Source organism: Syzygium oleosum, unplaced genomic scaffold (assembly GCF_021117445.2).
Source record: "Syzygium oleosum isolate NSW1041296 unplaced genomic scaffold, Sole_v2.1 Sole_v2.09, whole genome shotgun sequence".
NCBI classification, from domain to species: Eukaryota; Viridiplantae; Streptophyta; class Magnoliopsida; order Myrtales; family Myrtaceae; genus Syzygium; species Syzygium oleosum.
Window position 1 is genome coordinate 818,474 of NW_026607493.1, and position 22,331 is coordinate 840,804.

General features: G+C 40.7%; 3 protein-coding genes across 4 annotated transcripts; 1 reads left to right on the forward strand and 2 right to left on the reverse strand.

The window, feature by feature from the left end:
• The first annotated feature begins 384 nt into the window (after window positions 1-384).
• On the forward strand, window positions 385-4,291 carry LOC115680368 (cleavage stimulating factor 64). 2 transcript variants are annotated; one of them, XM_056314488.1, is made up of 7 exons: window positions 385-555; window positions 756-833; window positions 1,536-1,574; window positions 1,649-2,257; window positions 2,346-2,431; window positions 3,519-3,708; window positions 3,832-4,291. In XM_056314488.1, exons 1-7 carry the CDS (start codon window positions 463-465, stop codon window positions 3,955-3,957), a joined length of 1,221 nt encoding a protein of 406 aa, XP_056170463.1. In that variant the 5' UTR covers window positions 385-462; the 3' UTR covers window positions 3,958-4,291. The 2 variants fall into 2 exon arrangements, with proteins under 2 accessions (XP_056170463.1, XP_030460028.1); XM_030604168.2 differs by having other exon boundaries at window positions 387-555; window positions 2,342-2,431; window positions 3,532-3,708.
• A 207-nt stretch (window positions 4,292-4,498) lies between these two features.
• Window positions 4,499-12,700, reverse strand: LOC115680369 (synaptotagmin-5). Its single transcript, XM_030604169.2, has 14 exons — window positions 12,152-12,700; window positions 11,291-11,365; window positions 11,096-11,203; window positions 10,698-10,730; window positions 10,514-10,603; window positions 9,649-9,771; window positions 8,462-8,605; window positions 7,335-7,754; window positions 7,062-7,196; window positions 6,569-6,787; window positions 6,190-6,462; window positions 5,829-5,966; window positions 5,049-5,351; window positions 4,499-4,916 (listed from the first exon to the last, which is right to left on the reverse strand). The coding sequence occupies exons 1-14, from the start codon at window positions 12,338-12,340 to the stop codon at window positions 4,695-4,697; spliced, it is 2,472 nt and encodes an 823-aa protein (XP_030460029.1). The 5' UTR covers window positions 12,341-12,700; the 3' UTR covers window positions 4,499-4,694.
• Window positions 12,701-16,727: 4,027 nt separating this feature from the next.
• On the reverse strand, window positions 16,728-21,578 carry LOC115680399 (uncharacterized). The gene is made up of 9 exons (XM_030604198.2): window positions 20,856-21,578; window positions 20,473-20,704; window positions 19,989-20,158; window positions 19,648-19,790; window positions 19,256-19,433; window positions 18,559-19,138; window positions 18,231-18,343; window positions 17,269-17,512; window positions 16,728-17,164 (listed from the first exon to the last, which is right to left on the reverse strand). The coding sequence occupies exons 1-9, from the start codon at window positions 21,044-21,046 to the stop codon at window positions 16,937-16,939; spliced, it is 2,079 nt and encodes a 692-aa protein (XP_030460058.2). The 5' UTR covers window positions 21,047-21,578; the 3' UTR covers window positions 16,728-16,936.
• Window positions 21,579-22,331: the final 753 nt, after the last annotated feature.

Sequence of the window (22,331 nt, forward strand, 5' to 3'; positions counted from 1 at the left end):
GAAATTTTCAGTTAGCTAGAAGATGAACAATTATCGCGTATTGTCTGGCCATTGCTTAACTTTTGGGTCGAATTGGGCTAATGAAATTTCCTATTAATCATGCTGAAGAGATCACAATACGAGAAGTATGTCGGAGAGTTCATCTCTTCACGAGGTGTAGCAAGTGAACAACTTCGCTGTTCTTCGAACCACCTTCTCTCGCTCTTGCTCGTCTTGTTACACTTGCGAACCAGACGTGAAACCCTTAAACCATGAAAAAGCCCAGAAATTACTGGGCCGGTTGAGAAGAAGCCCATGAAGCGAGCGACCAAATTGGGCCGGTCGGCCCAAAAAGTTGCCGCCTTGGTCCGGTCTAACCAAAAAAGATCCATACTTTAACGGCCACTGACGGAGGAGGAGACAATCGAACACACACTGGTTCACTGAAACAAAGGACGGATCGAAACTCTCCTCCGTGTCGGAATGGCGGGGCGGCAATTCGTCGGCGACGGCACGGCGGCGAGCCTCGCCGGGATGTCGAAGAACCAGCTCTACGACATCATGTCTCAGATGAAGGCACTTCCTTCTTCTCTTTCCCCACCCCTCCTTTTGGTCTCCGCTTCTTGGTTTCGTCTTCCTTCTCTTTATCCTCGGCGGGTTTTCTTCGTTGCCCTTCTGTTCGCCGGAGCAACGCTCGAGGGAAAGATTGAGGGGGGTTTTGCTGTGAATTTCTGTTTTTTTTACTTTCCGGTTTCTAATTGGTATGGTTGTGGCAGGCGTTGATCGAGCAGAACCACCAACAAGCGAGAGAAATACTGATCCAGAATCCGCTCTTGACTAAAACCCTATTCCAGGTAGCTCGAGAATGTTTGGATTATCTTTCAAAGTTTTTTTCGTTTTTGGAATTCTTGGATTGGGCGATTCTTGGATGTGCCAGTTTTGTTTTGGGTCCTTACTTCGATTTGTATTGAATAAACTTCGAGGGACTGTGGTTTGGTCATGATGGCCCGTGGCAATTCGGGTGCGATTTCGGAGGTTGCTCATGCTCGGGGCAGTTCGAGACCCCCCCGGCATTCCTTTTTGGCCTTGTGATTGCGCGAACACAGTTCTTTTCAAGCACGAGAAAGCAGGACGAGTAACTGGACTTAATTTCAGCCCCTGGACATGTTTCCATCCTCTGGAGTCTATAGATAATAATTTCCCTCGACACCTTCCAAATTTTAATTGATGCACCTGAAATATTCACGGTTTCGTGCCTAAACAATGATCTTGGAGGTTGAATCCACTTTCTGAACATACTAAGGAATTGTTTGTGCATTTTAGGAGTAGATTATTGATAAGCTGTCTGTTTCTTTGGTAAGTGATAATGGATTAGCATATATTGTATCTCAAGTTCTATGTTGGTGCAATGATCTCTCTATTATTCTATGTACCGGTTCCTGTATACGTATTATTGCTCCATCACTTTTTAGTGTTATCTTTTCATATATTCTGTCATTTCGTGCTGACCACTGATTTCTGGGCTCACCGTTAACTGGAACTTACTCTTCCTATAGGCACAAATTATGCTCGGAATGGTGCAGCCTCCTCAAGTGGTAATATCACTTTAACCTTTTTGTTCTACATCGATACATTTCTGGATGCTATAATAATTTTCAATAATCTACAGCTTCCAAAAATTCAAGTTCCAGCATCACAACAGCCTCAGCCGCTAGTGCAGCCTCCTCAGCAGCTACCACAGCCACCTCAGCAACCGAACCCTCAGACAGCTCATCAATATCCTGGTAAAATTGGTTTTCCAGATCAAGGGGGTGTGTCTCAAACTCAATTTCCTACCAGAAATCATAGTCAAAGCCAACCCGGAATGCCAATTGCATCGGCTAGTGTTCCTTCAGCTAATCTTCAGCCTCTCCCTTCACATGCTCTACAGCCACCTCAGCAGCCTAAGATGCATCAAAACGTCCAAGCTACTCCAGTGACCCTTCCTCAACCTTCTCAAGTGCCCACAATGGCTCCACTCCCACTTCATTCTGCTCCACAGCCGCCTCCACTTCAACAGCCCCAAATGCCCACTGCCACAGTCCAGTTGCAACAACCCTTACAGACAAGTGGAATTCCTCAAGTTCCATTTCAGCCTCCCTTGCAACCGCCAATGCATCCACAAAACAGACCCTCATCGATGTCTTCTTTCCATCAACAGTATCCCTCTCAGATAGGCCCTAATGTCGGGTTTCATCCCTCTGGTGGTTCTCAGCATGGATCACAGCCATCATATCATGTGAGCTTTTAGTCAATGCTAGATTATTCTTGCGTTTTTTCGCTGAATAGCGGTAGTAATTTTTTTTCTTGATGAATTGATCAGTCAGCTTCCAGGCCTCCTTCTAGCATTGGATCATTCAGCCAAGGACAGCCTTCACTCCTTAGTCAGCCACCACCTCAAACCATGTATCAGGTACTCTCTTGTGTGACTGTTTCTTGTCAAATGAGTTTTTAATGTTATGTGCAATGTTTTTATTATGAAGTGAGCATTGACACGGTTAGATAACAAGTTTGGCATGAAATTGTTTCTGTTACTGATGTTGAGGAGTGGGTAGGATTTCAGTTGGATATTTGGATGGAGGTTTATGAGTCAGTGAAGTTAGGAAGTGCGATATAAAAAGTCAGTCATCCATAAAAGATTTCCCTTTGTGGCTTTGCCCTTTTTAATTTGCATCACGTGCAGTGCTTGTATTTGTCGACGAGTAATCCTGATTGAGTTACCTGAAGCATTGTTAAAGCTATTTGATGTTGGATTATTTGGTCCCACGAGAGAAGCTGCCTTTCTTCACGATACATTTCTGACTTAGCCAGTGTCTAACTAAAGATCCCTGTCATGTTGTGCTTTTTCTTCATTATGTATTGTCCTGATCGTATGATAGTGTAGTAATTGAACTCAAACAAAATTATTCCGAGTCTTTTAGTTGCTACAGCCATCATGGATGCTTCATAAGAGTACTTCCAGATTTCTTGTCGTATCCTAACACTTGAAGTCTTCGGTCAGCTCTGAAGAACTCTAAAGATGGGGGCAAGAAATATTAAAAGTAGCGTGAGGTGTTTGCATTACCAGACTCATGTTGAAACTTTCTATTAGAAAGAAACAAATTTGTATAGAGATTGGCCTCCTAAAATTGAAAAGTTTGCATATGCAAATACACCCTTCAGGAGAGTGTTCGAACTGAAATAAGATTGGTCCTTGTGATTTCCTTCCAATGTGCATGGATTAGATGCTAAGTTCTGAGGTCTGTGAACTTTCACCCACCAAATCGTAGGGGATAACTGATGGATGACTTAATAATGACTCTATAATTATGGCGTCAAGTACTTCAGAGACTCAGATCAATGGGTGACGATATTTGGTATTGCAAGTTTGGGCATTATTGTGGCAGACTTTGGTCTATATTTTTTTCCCATGCAATATTTACTGACCAACTACTCAATTCCTTGATATTGCTGGTGAATCTCTCTCGTGATTATGCAATTTATATTTCTTGATATTCAAGTCTTATTTTTCAGGGCGGAGGTTCACATCCAGGGATAGAATTTAGCCATCAAAGTGGCGGTCCCATGCAAGTGGATAGGGGATCTTCTTGGATGCCTGGCCTGTCAGACAACCCTCCACAGCTTCCTGGCCCTCCACCCGTTGTTCCTGGTCAGATGAGCCAGGGAAGTCAGCCACCTCGTCCTGCTACTGTAATTATTCGACCTTACTCATTCTTTTTGATATCGGCTTTATTTTACCTTTGCCATTTATAGAGGTTTATAATAAAGAAGCTTGTTTGGGACGTTGACGTAGAATTTCCTCCCGCTGTGCAGCTGTCACCTGAGATGGAGCAGGCCCTACTTCAGCAGGTCATGAGCCTCACTCCAGAGCAGATTAATCTCCTGCCTCCAGAACAAAGGAATCAAGTTCTTCAGCTGCAGCAGATGCTTCGCCAATGAGATTATCTTACTCATTCTTTCAACGATTCCTAGTCGCCGTCCTCAACATCATCAATCTCTGTTTTGAGCATATACTAAGCTATTTTTTGGCTACTGACAATGTTGAGTAATGCCGAAGGCCCTTGTGGTTGGACATATTGCTCCACATGGGAGGCATCGATTCGGCTATCGCATGCTTTTAAGTAGTCATCTCATCTTTTGTAGGTTTTTCATAGATCAGGTTCCAAAGCATCTGCCTTCTGCTCTCCTGTTTTCTCTTTGAACGTATGTATCAAACCTCATTTTTGGGTGACAAAATTTTGAATACTTTTGAGTTAGACATCCTCGTTTCTCCCATTGGTTGTCAATATTGCGAGTCATGACTATTTAAGTGAAACCATTAACGAGAGCATGGGAGGATCTCCGTTATCTTGTGAAATAGTCGATTTTCGCCCACCAAAAGTTACCGAGTAAATTACATAATTTGTGTGCAAAACATGATGACTTTGAATCCTATTTGGAAGCTGGAGGCACCGAGTTCCTAAGTATAGGATACCATGGATCCGGAGAAAAGTATCTCCGTGTCTCCACTTCATTTAAAACTACTCAAGATCGGGTATTCATGTACAATCAAATTTCGTGAACTTGGACTCAACTTTGTACGAGGTCAAGTATGCAATACTTCTATCACCAATGACATTTGCTTTCTCCTATGAAAAATTACAGGGAAGTAGTTGCTTTTATATTGAACAGTTTGGTCAATCGTTGGAAGATCTTCTGCTCAGGGAAGGTGACGAGTTGAATATTTCCTGACCAAGCTCCTGTATCTTCTTGAGTAAAAGCGTCTGTTCTGTCTCGCATTGGACCATGTATTCTTCCTGCAAATCTTGGAGACTCTCCATCTCAGTCACAACTGTTGCAAGCCCTTCAAGACTGCCATCTTCGATCAAAGATTGAAGCTTGACCATCAGTTCTTTCATCTGGCCAAGCACATTTAGCAGCATAAGTTGACATGAAATGCAGAACAAGCAACACCTTCTATTAAATAATGCAGGACATGGCATTATGCAGTTAAGAAAGACACTCTGAACACCCTTATAGAATTTGCTCACCTGGCCAGAAATTTGATACGATCTGGTTAAGGATGGTTCTGAATCAAGACTTGATCTCTTTTGGAGATCCGGAACTTTTCTTGTGATCTGGATATGGATCTCTCCCCTCTTCACTCCCTGAAGGGGAATCCATTTGTCAGACATCTGGTTTGGAGGCAACCTTTGATACTCCACGACGCAATAGCCAATGCTTGATGTGGGAAGCAGTGCATTGTGGTCTTTCACATGCAACTCTAGGGGACTTCCATCGTCGGGAAATTCCAAGGTCTGATTCCAATTAGGATTTAGAGTTTTGAACATAACCTGCAATGCCGAACATGGCACCCGAGGTAAGAAAACTCTGTACGAGATTGGGCTTTCTTATATAGATGCGTGGAAACCGGTAAATAAATACTTATGTCAAAAACTTAGAAAGTCAAGAAACTAAGTATAAGCTGCCACGATCATGATTTATTTTTCACTACACTATCCTAGAGATGACGCGGAAGATATAAAGCTGTTATTTTCTTCACCTTTTTCCTTGACTTAATGAACTTGTCACATTTGATGGACTAGAATCCTTGAAACTAGCATGTTCTAAGCTAAGCACGGCACTAACCAAGATTTAGTTAAAGAGACCAAGAGTCTAAAGGTACTTATGGACATCATTAGCTGGCTACCACAATATCACATGACAGATGCATTCACACAGAAAATACCAACTAGCTGGATTTAGGCTTTTGCATGACTTGATGAGAATATGAAAAGCAAAACCTTAGTTTGAATAGCAAGATTCCTAACCTTTGTTCTTCTCTTCAAATTTCCGTAATTTACCCTCACATATGGATCGCTTGTTCCTCTAAGATCTGCAGCAATAAGATCCCTTGCTTCAATGAGAATGAGCTCTACCCAACCATTGCCGGAACCTGTTATTGAACCCTGAAGATTTAAGCATATTGAGCAAACTTGTGTTAGTGTAAACACTAATGAGACATACATTGGTACAGAAAATGGCGAGGTGTGACATTAACAACTGGTGCAGTCGGCTAAAAACTTTTTTTGGTCAAATGGGCTAAACAACTTAAAACTATGCAAGGTGTTTCATTTCGATTGTTTCAAAGTGAGCATCCATCTGCACTCCCTCTGGGCAAGCAAAACATACCCTGGATCCTTCAGGGTCAGAGACTCGGATAGCTTCGAGTTGAAGCCTCAGCTCCCCAGAATTAACTTTCTCCAACGGGACCCACACGTCCCTGACAAACCCTTCAGCCAGTCCTTCCAGGTTTACTCGTGCACTGCCAATATTATTGTCACCAAACATATCTTCGCTGTAACACTTTATCTTTAGGCATTCATCACCTCTTATCTCATCAAAATCAATCTTCTGATTCCAAACTGGATTACAGGTATGTGCAGTTCTCGTCCTTTGTAGGGCCTGTAAAAGAAATGTTGAGACAGGATTGATTAATCTGTGGATTCATCAACCGAAAGTCCATACTTTGAAACATGGCGATGCAAGTAAAATAAAAAGGGAAACTTACCTTTCCATACTGCAATTTGACATAGGGTTCACACTTTCCATTTCTGTCCTTTGAAATGAAGTCCTTCCCTTCAACAACGGTGATATTGAGTTTTCTTCCAGTTTTTGAGAGCAGATTTGATGATCCATTGCTTGAATTTCCAGAGTTGATGAGGAAGTTGTTCAAGCTATGTGAACCACCAGAGAATTGCCACTCTTTCAAGACGAGACTCACTGTCAACTGAAGTAATGTAATTGGTCATTTAGATCGTATCCTTTATCTCACCACAAATCAAATTTTTGGCATTACAAACATGATACAAAGATGTATTTACAAGGTATGTAGTGTATCTATGGGTCACAAAAAACCACGTTGCTTATTTAAATGCTAATGACATTTCAAGAGTAGAGAGGTTGATTAATTTCCTAGGGACATTGCTGGCGGGTAAAAGGATAACAACAATGTCAATAATCATATTCATGACTATAATGGAACAGAACTATAGAACTCATACCTCCCCCACACTCGCCCTCTCAAACGGAACCACCAATTCAACTTCTTTTCCACAAAATTCAGCATGCTGGGCAATTACGCCAGACTCGGGCCCAATTGCCCAGAATATTGTCGAGTCATCGGCAACATACCTTACCTACACATCAAGAAGCAATATACAAGTTAGCAGGCAATATATAGAGAAGGTGGAATTAATTGAACAGTGGGATTATTTTATTTAACAAAAGTTGATACACATGTAACTTCTATGCTTCATTCCAACATGCAAGAGTACCTTTATCTCACAACTTGCCAAATAGTCATACTTGACGCTGTTTGGCGTACATTCATAAAGGTGGAAGCGCAAGATGCCTGCATCCTCATGTAGAACCATATTAAAAGTTGAATCCCATCTAGGAGTTGAACCTGTCTTCACATCTGTCCTTCTGGTTAACTCCTCAAGTTCGACCTCAACAAATGTCCGTAGATCCTTGTCGTCAAGGTGTTCTTCCAATGTGCCATTTGTGGTAAAACTATGTTGTCTTCTGGATGGGCTTCCTCTCAAAGCACTCCGAGAAAGTTTACTGGCTGAAACGACCTTAACGTAAATGATACCACCAACTGCTTTTTTCCTCAACTCGACAGCGGGCAAAGAAAAACAACGACGCCGTGGTTCCACCATGGTCTTGACTAAGGTATCTGTAAGAATTTTTACCTAAAAGCAACCGAAGTAAAGTGAGGACAAAAAGAATGTATTATTAAGAGCATTATCAACATAATACATCTAGAATATTTTGAAGCAGTGCATCTGAGAGTTAAATGACCAATTAATACAAACAGTCGGCGACCATCAATATGTCAGCAAGTCTTGTGCAGTTCTTCATTCTGCTTTGTATAGGATAAGACGTCCATAGTAACTGATGATACTACTATGCCATCCACCGAACATCCAAAAACAAGATCAACAAACGATGATGTACTTTCACACTATTTGGGGTTTGTACTATTTAATTCCGTGTACTCTGTAAGATCCTTCAAAATCTACTCTGTTTTCAGAGCTCACTACCCCTTTTTAACACGCCATACTCGCATAAAGACCAACCAAAAGACCAGAGATCTAGAAAAGATCAAAGTTTGTAAAATTTTGTTGGTGTGAAGAACGATTTGAAAATTGAATGACCATTAAACCTGCTTTGAATATTCTGCCATGAGAAAATTATGCCAATAGATAAATTGCTTTCAAATCTCGAGTGTACAAAGTATGGATGCTTGGCAGAATCATAGCAAAATATTCATCTAAAAGCAAACACTCTTAATAGTGAAATCATCGCTGCTAAGTTTGGAAGAAGAAAATTAAAATGAAAGACATTGTGGAAGTCAGACTGAGTGACCAATGCCAAACAAAAATGGCAAAAGACTCACCAACCAAGAAGATACTCCTGGCAGCTCTGTGGCAGGCAATGTTTGGCTTCCCCCACTGCCAAAGGCAACTCCAATTCTCACTTCAGGAACAGACATGAACGAGTACAATAGCGCTTTCCCGTCTACGACTGGCATCAGGAGTAGCTGCAAATGGACAATAGATTATTGCAACATACCCAAAACTGCAATTCAGGGATGACCAGAACATCACCGAAAACTTGAAAGAAACTGTCAGAGATACACTGTATCTGACTAAATAGAAGCTAAGGGCACTTGACGTAATTCTTTTTAAAACACAAGTGAACTATATGATTGCATGCTTATCTAACCAGGATGGACCAATTGCTTTTTTTTTTTTTTTAAACTTTCAAGCACTAAAATATCACCCCATTGGGACACCTCAAGCTTCAACTTTATAAGTAACTTGCAGAAAATTTAACCAACTATCTCTATCCTGCAAGCGAGCATTTATATTGGATATAGCTCACCATCGTCATGGACAATGAAACTTTCTAATTTTTAAAGTCTATGACTTGAAGCAGGCAGGCATTATAACATTTGACTTGGATGATGGGAAGTCAGCCTCAAGGTCCATTCAACACATTAACTATACATCAGAAAGGGTCTAATGTCCTGAAATAATTGATAAAAGACCAAATTAAATACAGACACACAAAACAATTAATGCTATGTATTTTTTTTGGTCGAACAATTAATGCTATGTTAACTATGATGGTCTTTGTTATAAGAATTTCAAAGTCCACACAATACTCATCAAGGCAATACTATCTTGCAGGAAATTCTTCCCCCAGAAGCTGTATAGTATGGGCACTTGTTGTAAATAATGTAAATGACCATCACTTGTAGCTGGGAATATCAGTTGGTTAAAACTTAGAAACCAAAGATGCCCACATAGGCCCGCACAACCCAAAGTTTTAAAGAGTCTTTTTATCAGGAATATTTTACTCCTTCGGTCATCACTGTACTGAACATTCAATCAGCTCACTGTCAGGACTCCCATTCACATGTTGAATCTTAACAAGAAAACTATGATTTTAATAAACATCCCATGCTACTTGTGAATGAATACCTGCTTGTGCATATTTATGCATGTATAAGCCTATATGTAGATTCCACAATGTCATAAACTTTAGATTTAACAGCAGGAAAATGGCTGTATTACATACATCACCCTTGATATGTAGACTGTTAATGATGATCCGAGCATTTCCCATTGGCTTTGCAAGCTTAGCGTGCAACAAAATACTCATATCATTTGTATCCCAATCAAATCCCAAACGCATGATTTTCTACAAAGAAAAAAGAAAAGATATCCATTTGATGTCAGGAACTGAAAAAAGTAATACTCATACCCCTGATAGAGAGAAAGAAACAACAAGTAAATAAAGTTGCTCGGTCACTTTATTCTAGCATTAACAATTTTCTAAATGTTTCAATCAACATTATATCCTCAAATTATCTCTAGTTTCTAGAATTCTCAATGCAGATGGAGTAGAGTTGCTGCAATTCATACTCAACATCCTCTAGTTCAAACAGTTCCTCAATCATATTCCTCTTTACGCGACCATCTTTTACTTTTATCTACCTCCTATGCAGCCCCTCTTTCCAGCTATCCATGACAGAAGCAGATCATTAAACTTCGCTCTCCCATTATCAACTAAACAGCATGGAAGAACACTTTGGATACAAGACGTGTCACCAGTGGATGAGAGGAGAAATAGATTGATTGGATGCAAAAAGAACTAGTGAACTGTTTCATGAAAAATGTACTTTGCGAAACTTCTTTCCATTCCAAATGAGCAGCTCTCAGTGTAGCCTCATATCAGCACCACCCAAGATGTATTACCTCACATATTTTCCAAATTGTTCTGTCACTCTACCTGCAGGCACACAAGAAGTACTCTCTCTCTCTCTCTCTCTATTTATCTATCTATCTATCTCTATCTCTATGCTGGTACATGTACACATTAGTACACCCAAAAAAATTATGATGCGTGATTACAAAATTATGCGGTAAAACTCATAACAAACCTGATCACCTGTAGTTGACCACCGAGTCCCCTGAAGACCCAAACTGGGAGGACTAGAACCTAAAGAAAACTCCAGCAGTTCAACTCTTTCCTATGGCAAAGACAATGCCAAGAGACGTAAGCTCATCTTTCACCAGTAACCCAAAAGGACAGATTACCAACGAATAGTCCAAAAGATGACTTACTATAAGCTTGGACTTCCTGTGTCTTAGACGTTTCTGCAAAACAAATATTAGACTGTTAAACAGATATAATTATAGACACTAATTGTATGACTAGTTTCTTCCTAGCATTAAGGAATTCAGATGAGTGAAATTGGGGGAAGATCTCACACTACTTCTTTGGCAAGAAACATATTTACACATGCTACTATTTCTTTCAAGCAGAACATAGTTACATCCATTTTCTACTCTGAGGACAAGAAATTCCAAAAAATATTGCATCGAAGAAAATATCATTTTTCCCAAAGCATGCAACACAAGCATTTCTAACTCAAATGCGGTATGACAGCCTACACCTATCATGCCCGTTCATCTTAAACATAAAACAACCAATAATAAACATCGAAATCAACCCAACTCACCTCAACTAATGATGCGAATCTTATAGAGAGCTTTGGGTTTACAAAATTGGGCCAGATTTCCATCAACAGCTTGTTCAGCCATTCACAGTGCTCCAGAGGAGTTGTTGGCTGCGAGGACATGCAATTAGAACCAAACGAAGAGGATGGATCTTTAATTCTCAATGTTCATGATCCGAATGAAAAGAAGGTAGGTACCGAGGTGTTCAGTATGACACGCTTCCATTTTTTATTCAGGTCTTCCACGAGCATTTGGCGTTGGTAACTTCCATACTGCAGGCACCATAACATGAATTATAGACTGAAGATTAGTAACGGGAACTTCCCTTGGAATCCTTGTTTGAAACAGGATTATATATATTTCAGGGAAGAAAGAAAAGAAAACTTCGAAGCATGGCCTAAAAATTTTATTTCTGTATTATTCACTTGAGCTATCTCTGCTTTCTAAACTTTATAAAATGCTATATATCAGGGACAGATTCCAAGAAACAGCAACCTCATTTGACAACCTGCGATCGAGACCTCTCAAGCCCTCGACTAAATTTATTGCCGAGATCACTCGTCACCTACGAAATGTATCTCAACCGTGCAGATTAAGTGTCATAATCTTGGATAAACTAATTGGAATGACCGTTTTCCAGGGGATCGCAATTGGGCCAATCCTAACTACCGTAAGCTATAAAGCAGTCAACCCAGACACGAACGAACAGGTTGGTCAAGACAAATCATATAATTAAATTCCAGATATCACGGGAGAACTAGAAAATATGATCATAACAGTTTTTTTTCCAGACAACGGAATGCCAAATCACTGGAGAAAGTGAAACCAGTAATCATCCACGTAACGGAACAAACATCAGAAGACGACAGAAGTCACAAAAGCAAGATTGAACCATACAAAAAGAAACATCATGGTGCAAAGCAAATTAAGATGAGAATACTTCTACCGAAAAAAAAATGAAAGATGAGAATATAACCAGAAATTTCATTTCATTCCAGACAAGAAAAGAATCGGTCAACGAAGAGTCAAGAACGTGAATCAAGCAGGGAATCATTCACCTGAATCGTTGCCCAGACGGCGACAACAAGAGGGACCCAATTCGAGAAAGGGAAAACCCATCTCTCTATTGCCCAGCCAAGTGCTATCAAAGCAACCAAGAACGGGAGCAGAGGCCTCTCCACCGTCAAGTAGTTCAAGAACTCCATTGCCTCTTCCAAGCCGGACCCTCTCTTCTTTCCCTTACCCATCGACGGTCAGAAAGCTCCCACAGCTCCCGCTTCACTTCCTCGGCCACACAAAAAAAAAAAAAGAAGAAGCAGCAGCAGAAAACAAGAAACTCGGATACTCACGGTACCATGGCGAAAATCGCCACAGCAGGGGGGCAGGGGAAACAAAGAATCCAAGCTTGAGAGTCGACAGACGCCAGCAGCATCAGGGGTTCTGGCCCCAAGAACTGATCCTCTGGAGACCAAGAATCGCGGGTCGCTCACAGTCGGAGTAAAGAAGCTGTTAGGAATTCGGACAGACTCCCCCCGCCCCCGCCCAGCTGCTCGTACCGTTTTCGGAGAGAGAGAGAGAGGACCAGAGGGGAGAAAGTCAAGACTGACAGCAAGTTAAAGGCCAAGAAACTGTTCGTTGAGAACGATGTGAATGCAGATTTTTGTTATTGACCAGGTCGTAATTTCTTTTTTTGCGGCCACAGAGCTGAGAATGGTCTCTAGAAGTACGTACAAACGAAGCCGAGATCGATGTACTTCGATTTACCGTTGATTAAGGAGTTCTTGGGTCCCGCCCAAAAAACAAAGACGACTAAAAATTTCTTGTAGACTCCTCCCCCTCCTCCTCCTCCTCCTCCTCCTCACGTTCGGACATCTTCCCGGCTGACTGCTCTGCCTAGTGGAAGCCGATCGAGTTTGGCGATGGCGACCATTTTCGGGAAGGCCTTCGGTTGACTTTGACCCCGAAAAGAACAGGAAGAAGAAGAAGAAATTCTAGTTTTTCTTACCCTCTTTCTTGGCAAGTCTTTCCAATTTTAGGTGCTCATTTGGGATGGCAGCTAAGATACCGAGAAATATTGCGGTAAAATTGAGAATGGCGAATCTTATTTTCCCGGTACCGTGTGATCGAGAGGACATTCGTATTCACTTCTCCAGACACAAAATCACAAATTCATTTGACATTCGAAGTCGACGTCATGGTCTCGATACAAAATTTTACAAATTTTTTGCGAAGCTCTTTTCCCAACAGAATTGAATTACATTTTAAAAATGTGTGGGCAATCTAATACATGGAAGATCAAATCTAGGCTCGACCGACGGTGGGAGGGAAGGGGCCACACTGGACCGTGGCCCCTGGACCGGGATCATGGGTCGGGTCAAATCCGGCTCGCCGGTACCGATCTTTGAACTCTATCAAACTCCCAAATCCTTTGGACCAATAAAAACAAAAACAGAAGCTCCGAAATTCCAAATTGGGTCAAATTTTAATTGGTTGGTGGTGGTGGTGGGGCCCGGCGGCTTCTAGAACGAATTTTTAATTCTTTTTTTTCCTCTGGTCAATTTCCACGTGGCACCGCGAAGGGAAGGCCCTTTGGGAATCGGGGGTCTCGAGAGAAAGAGAAGGAAGGTGGTGGTCCAGACCGGATTCCTCGGTTCACATTCCGGTCCGTTTGGGCCGTACCGTCGAAAAGAACCTCGGATTTAGACCCGGCTGTCGGTCCGATCAGCAGCAACATCTGCCCTTTTGCAGGCTTATGTTTGGCTGGGCTGGCTACTGCTGAGTTTTTTGCAATTTTTTTCTCTTTTGGATTTCTAGCTTTGGCCAGGAAATTTGAAGCAAAAAGGGGGCGATTTCTGTTCGATATAATTGAATTGGAAGCACTCGATCGAATTTGCAAGATGGTGTGCATTCGGATGGATTTTCAACTTTTCACTTTTGGATGAAATTGAACTATTAATCAGCACGTAGTGTCAGGAGCATTTGGTGTTTACCTGACGTGGGATATTCATGGTTGTTTGTAATTATTGGGCGCCTGTAATAGTTTAATTTTGACCGGAAAGTAAAAATACCGATTAATTTCATTTCGAATTTTCTCTCATTTCTTCAAAATGTTCAAAACGAAAAGGGAAAATTATACAAAACCCCTTGTAGTTTCGGGATAGTGTGCGTTTGCCTTCGAACCTTCGACCGGTACACAAAGCCCCGTGAACTTTCAATTTTGCTTTAATCGTCATCTCTCCATCTATTTTTCCAATATGCACGTGCCTAATATGTGATTTTACAAGGGTAAGGCTGTAATTCTTCTTGCTTTTTTTTTTTTTATAGTCAAATCACTCTTTTGCCCCTAAATATATATTTTTTCTTTTTCACTTTTTAATTTCTTTAAAATGATTTTCTAATTACGAAATTAGTTATATTATTTTGTATATTCTAATTAAGAAACCCCAACCTCCCTTAACAAAGTTGGCGTTTCTCGCCGTAATAACCAAAGTGGTTCCATTCATCTACCTTGGGTGAATTATTTCTCTCTAATTGAAAGGTGGTTTAACTTCATTTATTTTTATGTTTTTTAGTATATTAAGGATATCTCTGGTTAGTTAGTCTTGTATCATATTTTTTTCGTTTGCATATATTATGTTGTATTATGCTAAAAATTATGAGTTAGTGAATAATTGTACCACGAAGAACCCCAAAATGGTACATCTGCGATAATTTTTCACAAATTAATTTTTTTACCATAAAAAATCCTAAATTGGTACATTTGCGACAAATTTACCCTAAATTAATTTCCGTTATATTTTTCTGTCAAATGCGAAATTGGATGACACGTGGTAGTTGACAGGTATACTAATTTGTAATTTTTTAGTGATATTAATTCAATTTAACGGAAATTAATGGAGAGTAAATTAATTACGGATGTAACAGTTTTGGGGTTTTTCGCGGTCAAACACAGACGTAGCAGTTTGGGGTTTTTCGCGGTATTAACCATTTGTTTTGTTATGAAGTAAAAGCATAATATTATTACCATTTTTTGTATTGTCGTTATTATGCCCTAACATTTTGCTTATGATAATTACATTTATTTCTTATAAATTTTAATTTGTATTAGACTAGTGAAGGACAAGAGAGCTATTTGACTAAAAAAATCTATAATAATTACAATATTGCCTTTGAAAAATCACATATTTAAGGATATGCAGACGAAAAAATAGACCGAAAGTTATGACTTTAACAAAATGAAAATCTCATTGACATAATAATAATATGCGATGAGAAAGATATGACATTGTCCACACAATACTGCAATCCGAAAGTTAATTTGTATTGAAGGCGTCTTGATGATGATTCAAGGTCTCATCTTTGTCTTCGGAAATTTACACCAAACGCCTCCAAAGTTCTACTTTCAGCCACTTTTGTCTCCGGTCAGACTTGAGCAAAGAACATCCTGGGTCAATTACATTCACAACCAGCTCCTCTTAACTCTCACTAGTTCGACCCTTGGTGCTACCGGAAGCTCAGGACCACCTCTAAATGTCACGAATCCAGGAGAATCCATAATTACTCGATTCGATCGAGAAAGAAAATCGCCACACCCGATGGAAATTAATCGATAGCCAGAGAGGAAAGAAGAGAGAGAGAGAGAGAGAGTCTTGAATCAATTCATGTCATTATATGTAATGGGCCCATCCTGGCGAAGAATAAGAAATATCTACACTTGAACTAGCGTTAGACATTATCATAAGAATTCTAACAGTTGAGACCTCACGCTATGTTGACAACAGTCGATTGCTCTATCTAGAGAAAGAGCTTTAACCGAGACGAAACCCCCATGGAACGTCACGCCAAGAGCACAAATTTTGGTGATCCAGGGACCACCTCATGCACTAACGTCTATTCTTTGACTGGGAAGCCCCATTGCAAGACATGCAAGCTAGCACACATATTGAGTGGTTCATGGCCCACATAGCACACTCAGGTCTAATTCTTGTCTGATATTTTGGCGAACAGTGAAATGCATTCCATAATTGCACTACTAGCCACCTACATCGGTGTGAAGATAGGGACAACTCGAAGTAGCAAATACATCAAACACTAGGTGGGAACTTCGGAATTCGAGATTTTCCAGTCGAACAGGCATGAATAAGTAACTAAAGACAAATCAACAAGGCCGGCATTCATACATTATCGGAGGGAGAATGGCTTCTAATTGGACGAGAAATAAGCATGGATTTTGATTCATTATGAATATCAAACTTTCAAGCGAGGAGAAGTTAGCAAAGCTTATTAAGTTGAGCAGAGTGTCTGTACTTGTAAAAGACTTTTCCTAGTACCCAAGGAAGAGTCAACAACATGAAGTACCCAAAGACTAAACAGCCAACTTAATTGTATCTCACTAGATGAAGCATTACAGTTTGCCAGCAAAATGTATTTTTCAAGATCCTTTTTACAAACAAAAAGGCATAAGGGTAGTTAATTAGATTAAATTTCAGGGGACTTCGAAGCAGCACAGCCTTCTTTATTGTTGGCTAAGAATAAAAAAGGATGTCAAATACGACGTACTAATAAAGCCTGCAACATTTCACGATAAATAAAAAATAAAGCCGCTGTAAAATCATAAATAGCAGAAAAGCCATATGTTAAAAGCTGGTTATATTCCCACTTCGTTGAAGATCGGAAAAAAGTCATTTACATCAGCAGAAGCCCGAGCACTTTCAATTATATACAGAAACTAGACAGATTCATGATTTATCTCGTGCAGACTTCCCTTCTTTTTTTCAGATGTAGCAGCACTTGTTAACAGAAAACTTACCTGCATTCTAAGACCTATACATATCCTCACACCATCACTTTCTCTTCTTATCTTCTTTCTCTCTTTCAAGAACAACGGGAGCTGCCGGTATACTGAACCACCACTCTCTCAACCTCCTCATCCATCTCTCAGTACTTGCTTTCCGTAGAGGAGAATATCTTGTAAAAGTCTCCAAGAAAACCATTAACAACATGTACTTACTGGGAACTAGAACGAGCATCAGCGCCAACAGAAAGAGAGCTACTGAAAATTTCTCACTTGCCTAATAAGCAGGAGTAACAAACAATGTGAATACAAAATTTCAAAGACTAAGGAATAAAAAGTTGGAAAACTGAATAAAACACTTTCAGTCTTTGTTCTAGTTACCTGAGGGTAAATGGACATCATTAAGCCACGTAATTTCAAGAGGACTATGTTTGCGTCCTGGATGAACCCTTCAGCTTGGGAAATTGCATTTTGAACAGCCAAAAGCTGCTCCATTGTGTTCATCACAGGAGGGGCTACTACATTGACTTCGTGAATGGATTTCCCTCCACTAAGGTACTTATTAAGTACCATGAAAACTGCAAGAAACATGAGCCCAAATGCAAAGGCATAACCGAGCAATCCCCTGCGAAGCACATACAAGAAGTTCTTAGAGAACTCAGTGTTTTCAATGCATGCCAAGGAAATATGGTGTTCTTGCAGCTTCTTTTTACCAGTCCCACCTTAATTCCTAAGGAGATTCATGATTGAAGTTTCATAGGCACATGATGCACTAGGATAAATTCAATGCGTCCGCAAGTCAAGAGTATACACCAAAAACTAGAAAAGTCTGGAAGACTCCAGCAATGCAGATTGATCTTCCAGTAGAAGACTTGATAACCTTTTTAATGGTCACATACACTATCTAGTATGTGCAAAATAAATGACCATCTGATGTCAAACACCATACAAAAATCCACAACATGCAGAGTGCCAGAGAGATTTTGGTCACTCTAAAGTTGGCTCTTACTGCCATAGGCCATATTTGCCAAAAGCCTTTATAAATAGTCAGGTAGACTTTACCGATCACCTTCCCAAAATAGGATAATGCTCACACTACCTACTCAGACATCTCCCAAAACGTTCTACAAACCAGACTTTACATTTTCCCCACGAATGATGCAGAAAAAAAAGCGAATAAGTCATTTAATCATAATTTTGGCCCTAAATAATCATTTCATCATTCAGGCAAATCATAACATATTCCTTCTAAGCAGGAAAAGAATATAAAGACAAAAGCAGGTATAACTTTAAACAGAAGGGTAGAGTTAACAAAAAGATGGTTTGCAATACCAGCACATTACCTGCAAATGATGTAAGTGATGGCCAAACAGAAGATGGAAGAGTGCAAAGGATTATCCCAATATGCCAGAGAAAGAAGCCACTTGCCAACTTCAATAAGAGGAAACAGTAACTCCTGTGGAATGAGTAAAATATAAACAACGATCTAACATAAATCTGATAAATTCAGCTACTTGGGATGGGACGCCACTACAACCATCTTGTTCCCACCTCTATTTAATGACATGAACATGTAGAGACAACAGTAACGTCAAACCTATATAAATAGATAGTAACTTTTCGTTTTTGCCAATAGGATAGTAATGATTGAATCACTATCGTCATTAATACCTTCATGACTGCCATGTTGGTATCAATCCCATCAACTTTAACTTCATCAACAGTTGCTTGTGCCACCACCACCTTTTCATAGCTGTTTCTAGATTCTTTCACCACTCTTTCTAACGAACTGATTTCCCCCACAGCAATCTCACCCACAACAAGCCCTGCTTCATTTAGGTTATTAGAACCACTCCCAAAGAACCCCAGGTTAGAAATCATCGCGAGCGAGGAAACGGAATACATTCCACCACCCCCGTCATTGTAACTATTAGTACGGTCTAGTTCCCTCATGGATGACCTGTTTGCAAGAGCTTCCAGTATTAAGTCTCCGCCAGGAAGTTGGTCACAGAGATTAAACATGAGAAGATCCTCACAGCGAAGAGGGACTGAGGAACTAAGTTCTCTAATGGCCTGTATCCGTAAGATTCCAAGTACAGCCATTGAAAGTGCTTCATCTCGTTCCACTCCAGTGATCTGGAATTTCTTAATAAAGCGGTGCACATATAAAATCTCCCGGACTATCGCCAACCAATAGTCACGACGAGCATGTCCTTTGAGTTCAGGAAACTCCATGACAACAGGTTCCAATCTGCATGAAGTGAAGACATAATGAAAGACGCAGGGAACCGAATGAGCCAATTTGATTTCAGAAAGATGAATCATAAGAAGCAAATATTAAACTCTAGAGAAATGCCTCACGCCTTACAATGATGTTGATTTGTACATGATTGCCTTGTCAAACAACCTGGTGCCCCATGGTCCAGTCAGCTCGGGCTTGACAATCTGTTTCAGATCATCTGATAAGTCATACTTTTTGGCATCGTCATAAGATACCATCCGGAGTGGTTCAAAATAAAAGGCGTGATCAGTCAGTGTTAAACGACCTGCGCGGAGGCAACACCAAAGAAAGAAATATAGGTGATAAGGAAAAGAGAAAAAGAAAAACTACAGTCACTAGTCAATGCTGCTATTCTATATAAATGAGGAACAACAAGCCTTGAAGCTAAAGATCTTTGACCAATGGGACTTTTCAATTGATGGAAGAATTTTAGATTTACAGAAAACCAACATCTAAGAATGTCGATCCTTGATATGTACCAGGCCATGTAGACATTCCTACATGTTCAAGAACTGGTTGTGTTGTTACGGTTCCATCCACTTCAAGAATCTTTTCTCCTCGAGAAGATCGAACACCTGAAAGGAGGGATGATTCTGACTGGGACTTCAATTTTTTTATAGCTCTACAAGGACAAATAAAAGATTATGAGAGTTTGCCCAAAAAGCAATTTAGAAAACACACAATAACCATGATGATATGGTAGGGCAGCATCGTTATTGAATCTCTAAATACATCCCATAGTATAGAATAAAATCTTTCTCATCTATGCAAAAATTGCCTTCTCCAAATCACTCATATGCAGCAAATTGAGATGTAATACCTTTCCAGACCCATAAGGTACTTATCATAGACAGAAAAATGAAGCCGACCACCCGTGGAAGCGGTGAGCACTTCAAAAAGGTTTTCACTAATAACAACATTTGCAATGATAGGGACAGCTGGAGCTATACGAGAGAAAGCTTGTACACCGACAGTAACATCTTCACCTTCCTGCATTAGGAAAATAACATTAAACATTTCGACTGGTAAAAGGTGCAGATTGCAGAATACCTAAGCAATATAACCAACCTATATAAGCAATTTCATCTAATTGTAGCAACCAAGCACTAAAGTCAGCTGAGTAATCTTTGATGCATTTTCATTTCACTATGTTGTTCTTCACACTTACAAACAAGGACAGGCGCCAGCTCACAAGTGAAGAGAAATCAAAATCTCCCACCAAGATATGCGGTCTGAACATTTCTAGGAAGAATTGAGAAAAAAGGTATACTAAAAGTAAACCATGTAGACGAAGGGAGACTCACGTGAACTAAAGATTCGCTGGCACTGGGTGTTTCCCAAGCTACCATCATGTCATACGTTAGGCGCCGGAATTTTTTATCAGCCAGATGGCTGGTTACTTGAATAGAGAGTGCAAGTGTCCTGAAGCAACAATATTCCAAAAAGTTCCTCGCATAGACTGACGGATGCTTCACAGAATCAGAAGCCTCTCTGTTGAAGCTCTCCTGAAGCTCAATCGTCGGAGTACCGAGGACTCTGCATTTACAGAACATTATGATGTGCGATACCAAATCCAATGCTACGATATGGTATCAAACTACCGACATTCTAAGTGCCTCAATTCTATCCCCACAATCGAAGTAAAGGATTGTCAGAATACAATTTAAAATAGGTCCCGGGTGCTTACTTGGAGCATCGGCGAACGACGATATTCGCTATCGGAGACAGCTCCGGTATCCAGTTCCTTCGAGCCGACGGAGACTTGCCCATTTCTTCGAATTCTTCACCGAACAGGGTCCGGTTCCCGATCAACCACTTGAACGAACCTTCTCTCACCAGACCCTCCAACATATTCCGGGTCTTGCTTGCCACGGCCATCTCGAAAAATGCCCCCCAAAGCGAAAGCCCTCGATCCTAAAACCCAGCAGCCCCACCAATTCTAGGACTAGCAACTACCACTCGAGCGCTCTAAATAACCAGAACCCACAATTCGTCCAACACGAACAAGAACAAAGCGACCGACGTACCGATGTCACGTCCGATCAGCACCAAACCCACCAAAAATCGCAGCTCAATACCCCAATTCAATCGCATCGGAAAGAAGTCCAATTACTGCAACTCGATGAATTTCCTCGACTAAAGCAGCAGCACCGCACAGGGGAAGAGTTACCTGTCCACGCGATACCCAGAAATTCCATTCGAGCTTCGATCCCCCACGAAATTCTTCCCGCGTCCGATCGACAGCGATTCAGTACGGCCCACCAGACACGTTAATCCAATCCGTGACGCTACAGGCTAGCGAGCGAGGAAGGCAGTAGCGAGAGAGCGATGAAGGTTTTAGCTTTCCATCGTCACCGATCGGGGGAAGCTTGTGCTTCTTCTTCTGTGACGAAGAAACAGTGGGTGGAGGGTGGGAACAAGCAAGCAAAAAGATCAACGCGGGGGTGGCACGTGTCTTCCCCGCATCCCGTGTGAGCTGGATTGTTCTTGGTTTACTTATTAATCTTATTTTGTTTTTTTTTTTTTCTCTTAACTTTACTTGAGTTAATACTTTGAAAGAACGAAGTACTAAAGAAATGAAACTACACAAGAACCGGATAAATAGAAAATATCATCATCATAGCCATTTCTTTATACTCCGTAAAAAATTTATCTGAAAGCCCTCCATCATCACCCCCACACACAAACACACAAGGTCGGAAAAATAGGAAAGGAAGAGAGGAAAAAGATTACGAGAGAGGGCTCTGCTTCGTTCTTATATGCTTTCGGTCACGGAGGATTAGGGTTTTGGCTCCTCCAAAATTACGGTTGTGCCTCTCATGAGCCGTGGTGTCAATTCCTTCGCTCTTGGGCTGCGGCCCGTCCTGTTTTTGGGCCCGGTTCGAGAAACGATCTCTACGATGCCATGATTGACGAGAGCTTCGTCGAGTCTCACACTTGTTTTTGGTCAGAGTTTTCGTTGTCTTCTTCACTTCACTATCTTGACCCAGAGCTAAATTTTCAAACGGACCTTTACTCTCAACATCCCCCCTCAAATTGCGTGTGGTTTTGAAACCTAAACCCAGTTTGATTATGAGAGAACAATGATCAAATCTAGACAAGGCCTTGGTAAAAATGTTCGCAATTTGACGATGGCTAGGAACATATTGCACACTGAGTAAAC

What these genes read in the sequence shown, in the direction of transcription:
- LOC115680368 (XM_056314488.1), top strand. Translation starts at nt 463, where the DNA reads ATGGCGGGGCGGCAATTCGTCGGCGACGGCACGGCGGCGAGCCTCGCC. An exon ending in TGACTAAAACCCTATTCCAG is followed by an intron (nt 834 to 1,535) that starts GTAGCTCGAGAA and finishes CTCTTCCTATAG; the next exon opens with GCACAAATTATGCTCGGAAT. An exon ending in GATCACAGCCATCATATCAT is followed by an intron (nt 2,258 to 2,345) that starts GTGAGCTTTTAG and finishes TTGATCAGTCAG; the next exon opens with CTTCCAGGCCTCCTTCTAGC.
- LOC115680369 (XM_030604169.2), bottom strand. Translation starts at nt 12,340, where the DNA reads ATGGGTAAGGGAAAGAAGAGAGGGTCCGGCTTGGAAGAGGCAATGGAG. An exon ending in CAGGAGTATCTTCTTGGTTG is followed by an intron (nt 7,755 to 8,461) that starts GTGAGTCTTTTG and finishes GGTTGCTTTTAG; the next exon opens with GTAAAAATTCTTACAGATAC. An exon ending in CTGACCCTGAAGGATCCAGG is followed by an intron (nt 5,967 to 6,189) that starts GTATGTTTTGCT and finishes TTAAATCTTCAG; the next exon opens with GGTTCAATAACAGGTTCCGG.
- LOC115680399 (XM_030604198.2), bottom strand. Translation starts at nt 21,046, where the DNA reads ATGGCCGTGGCAAGCAAGACCCGGAATATGTTGGAGGGTCTGGTGAGA. An exon ending in CCAGCGAATCTTTAGTTCAC is followed by an intron (nt 20,159 to 20,472) that starts GTGAGTCTCCCT and finishes TTCCTAATGCAG; the next exon opens with GAAGGTGAAGATGTTACTGT. An exon ending in ATCACTTACATCATTTGCAG is followed by an intron (nt 17,513 to 18,230) that starts GTAATGTGCTGG and finishes TGTGCTTCGCAG; the next exon opens with GGGATTGCTCGGTTATGCCT.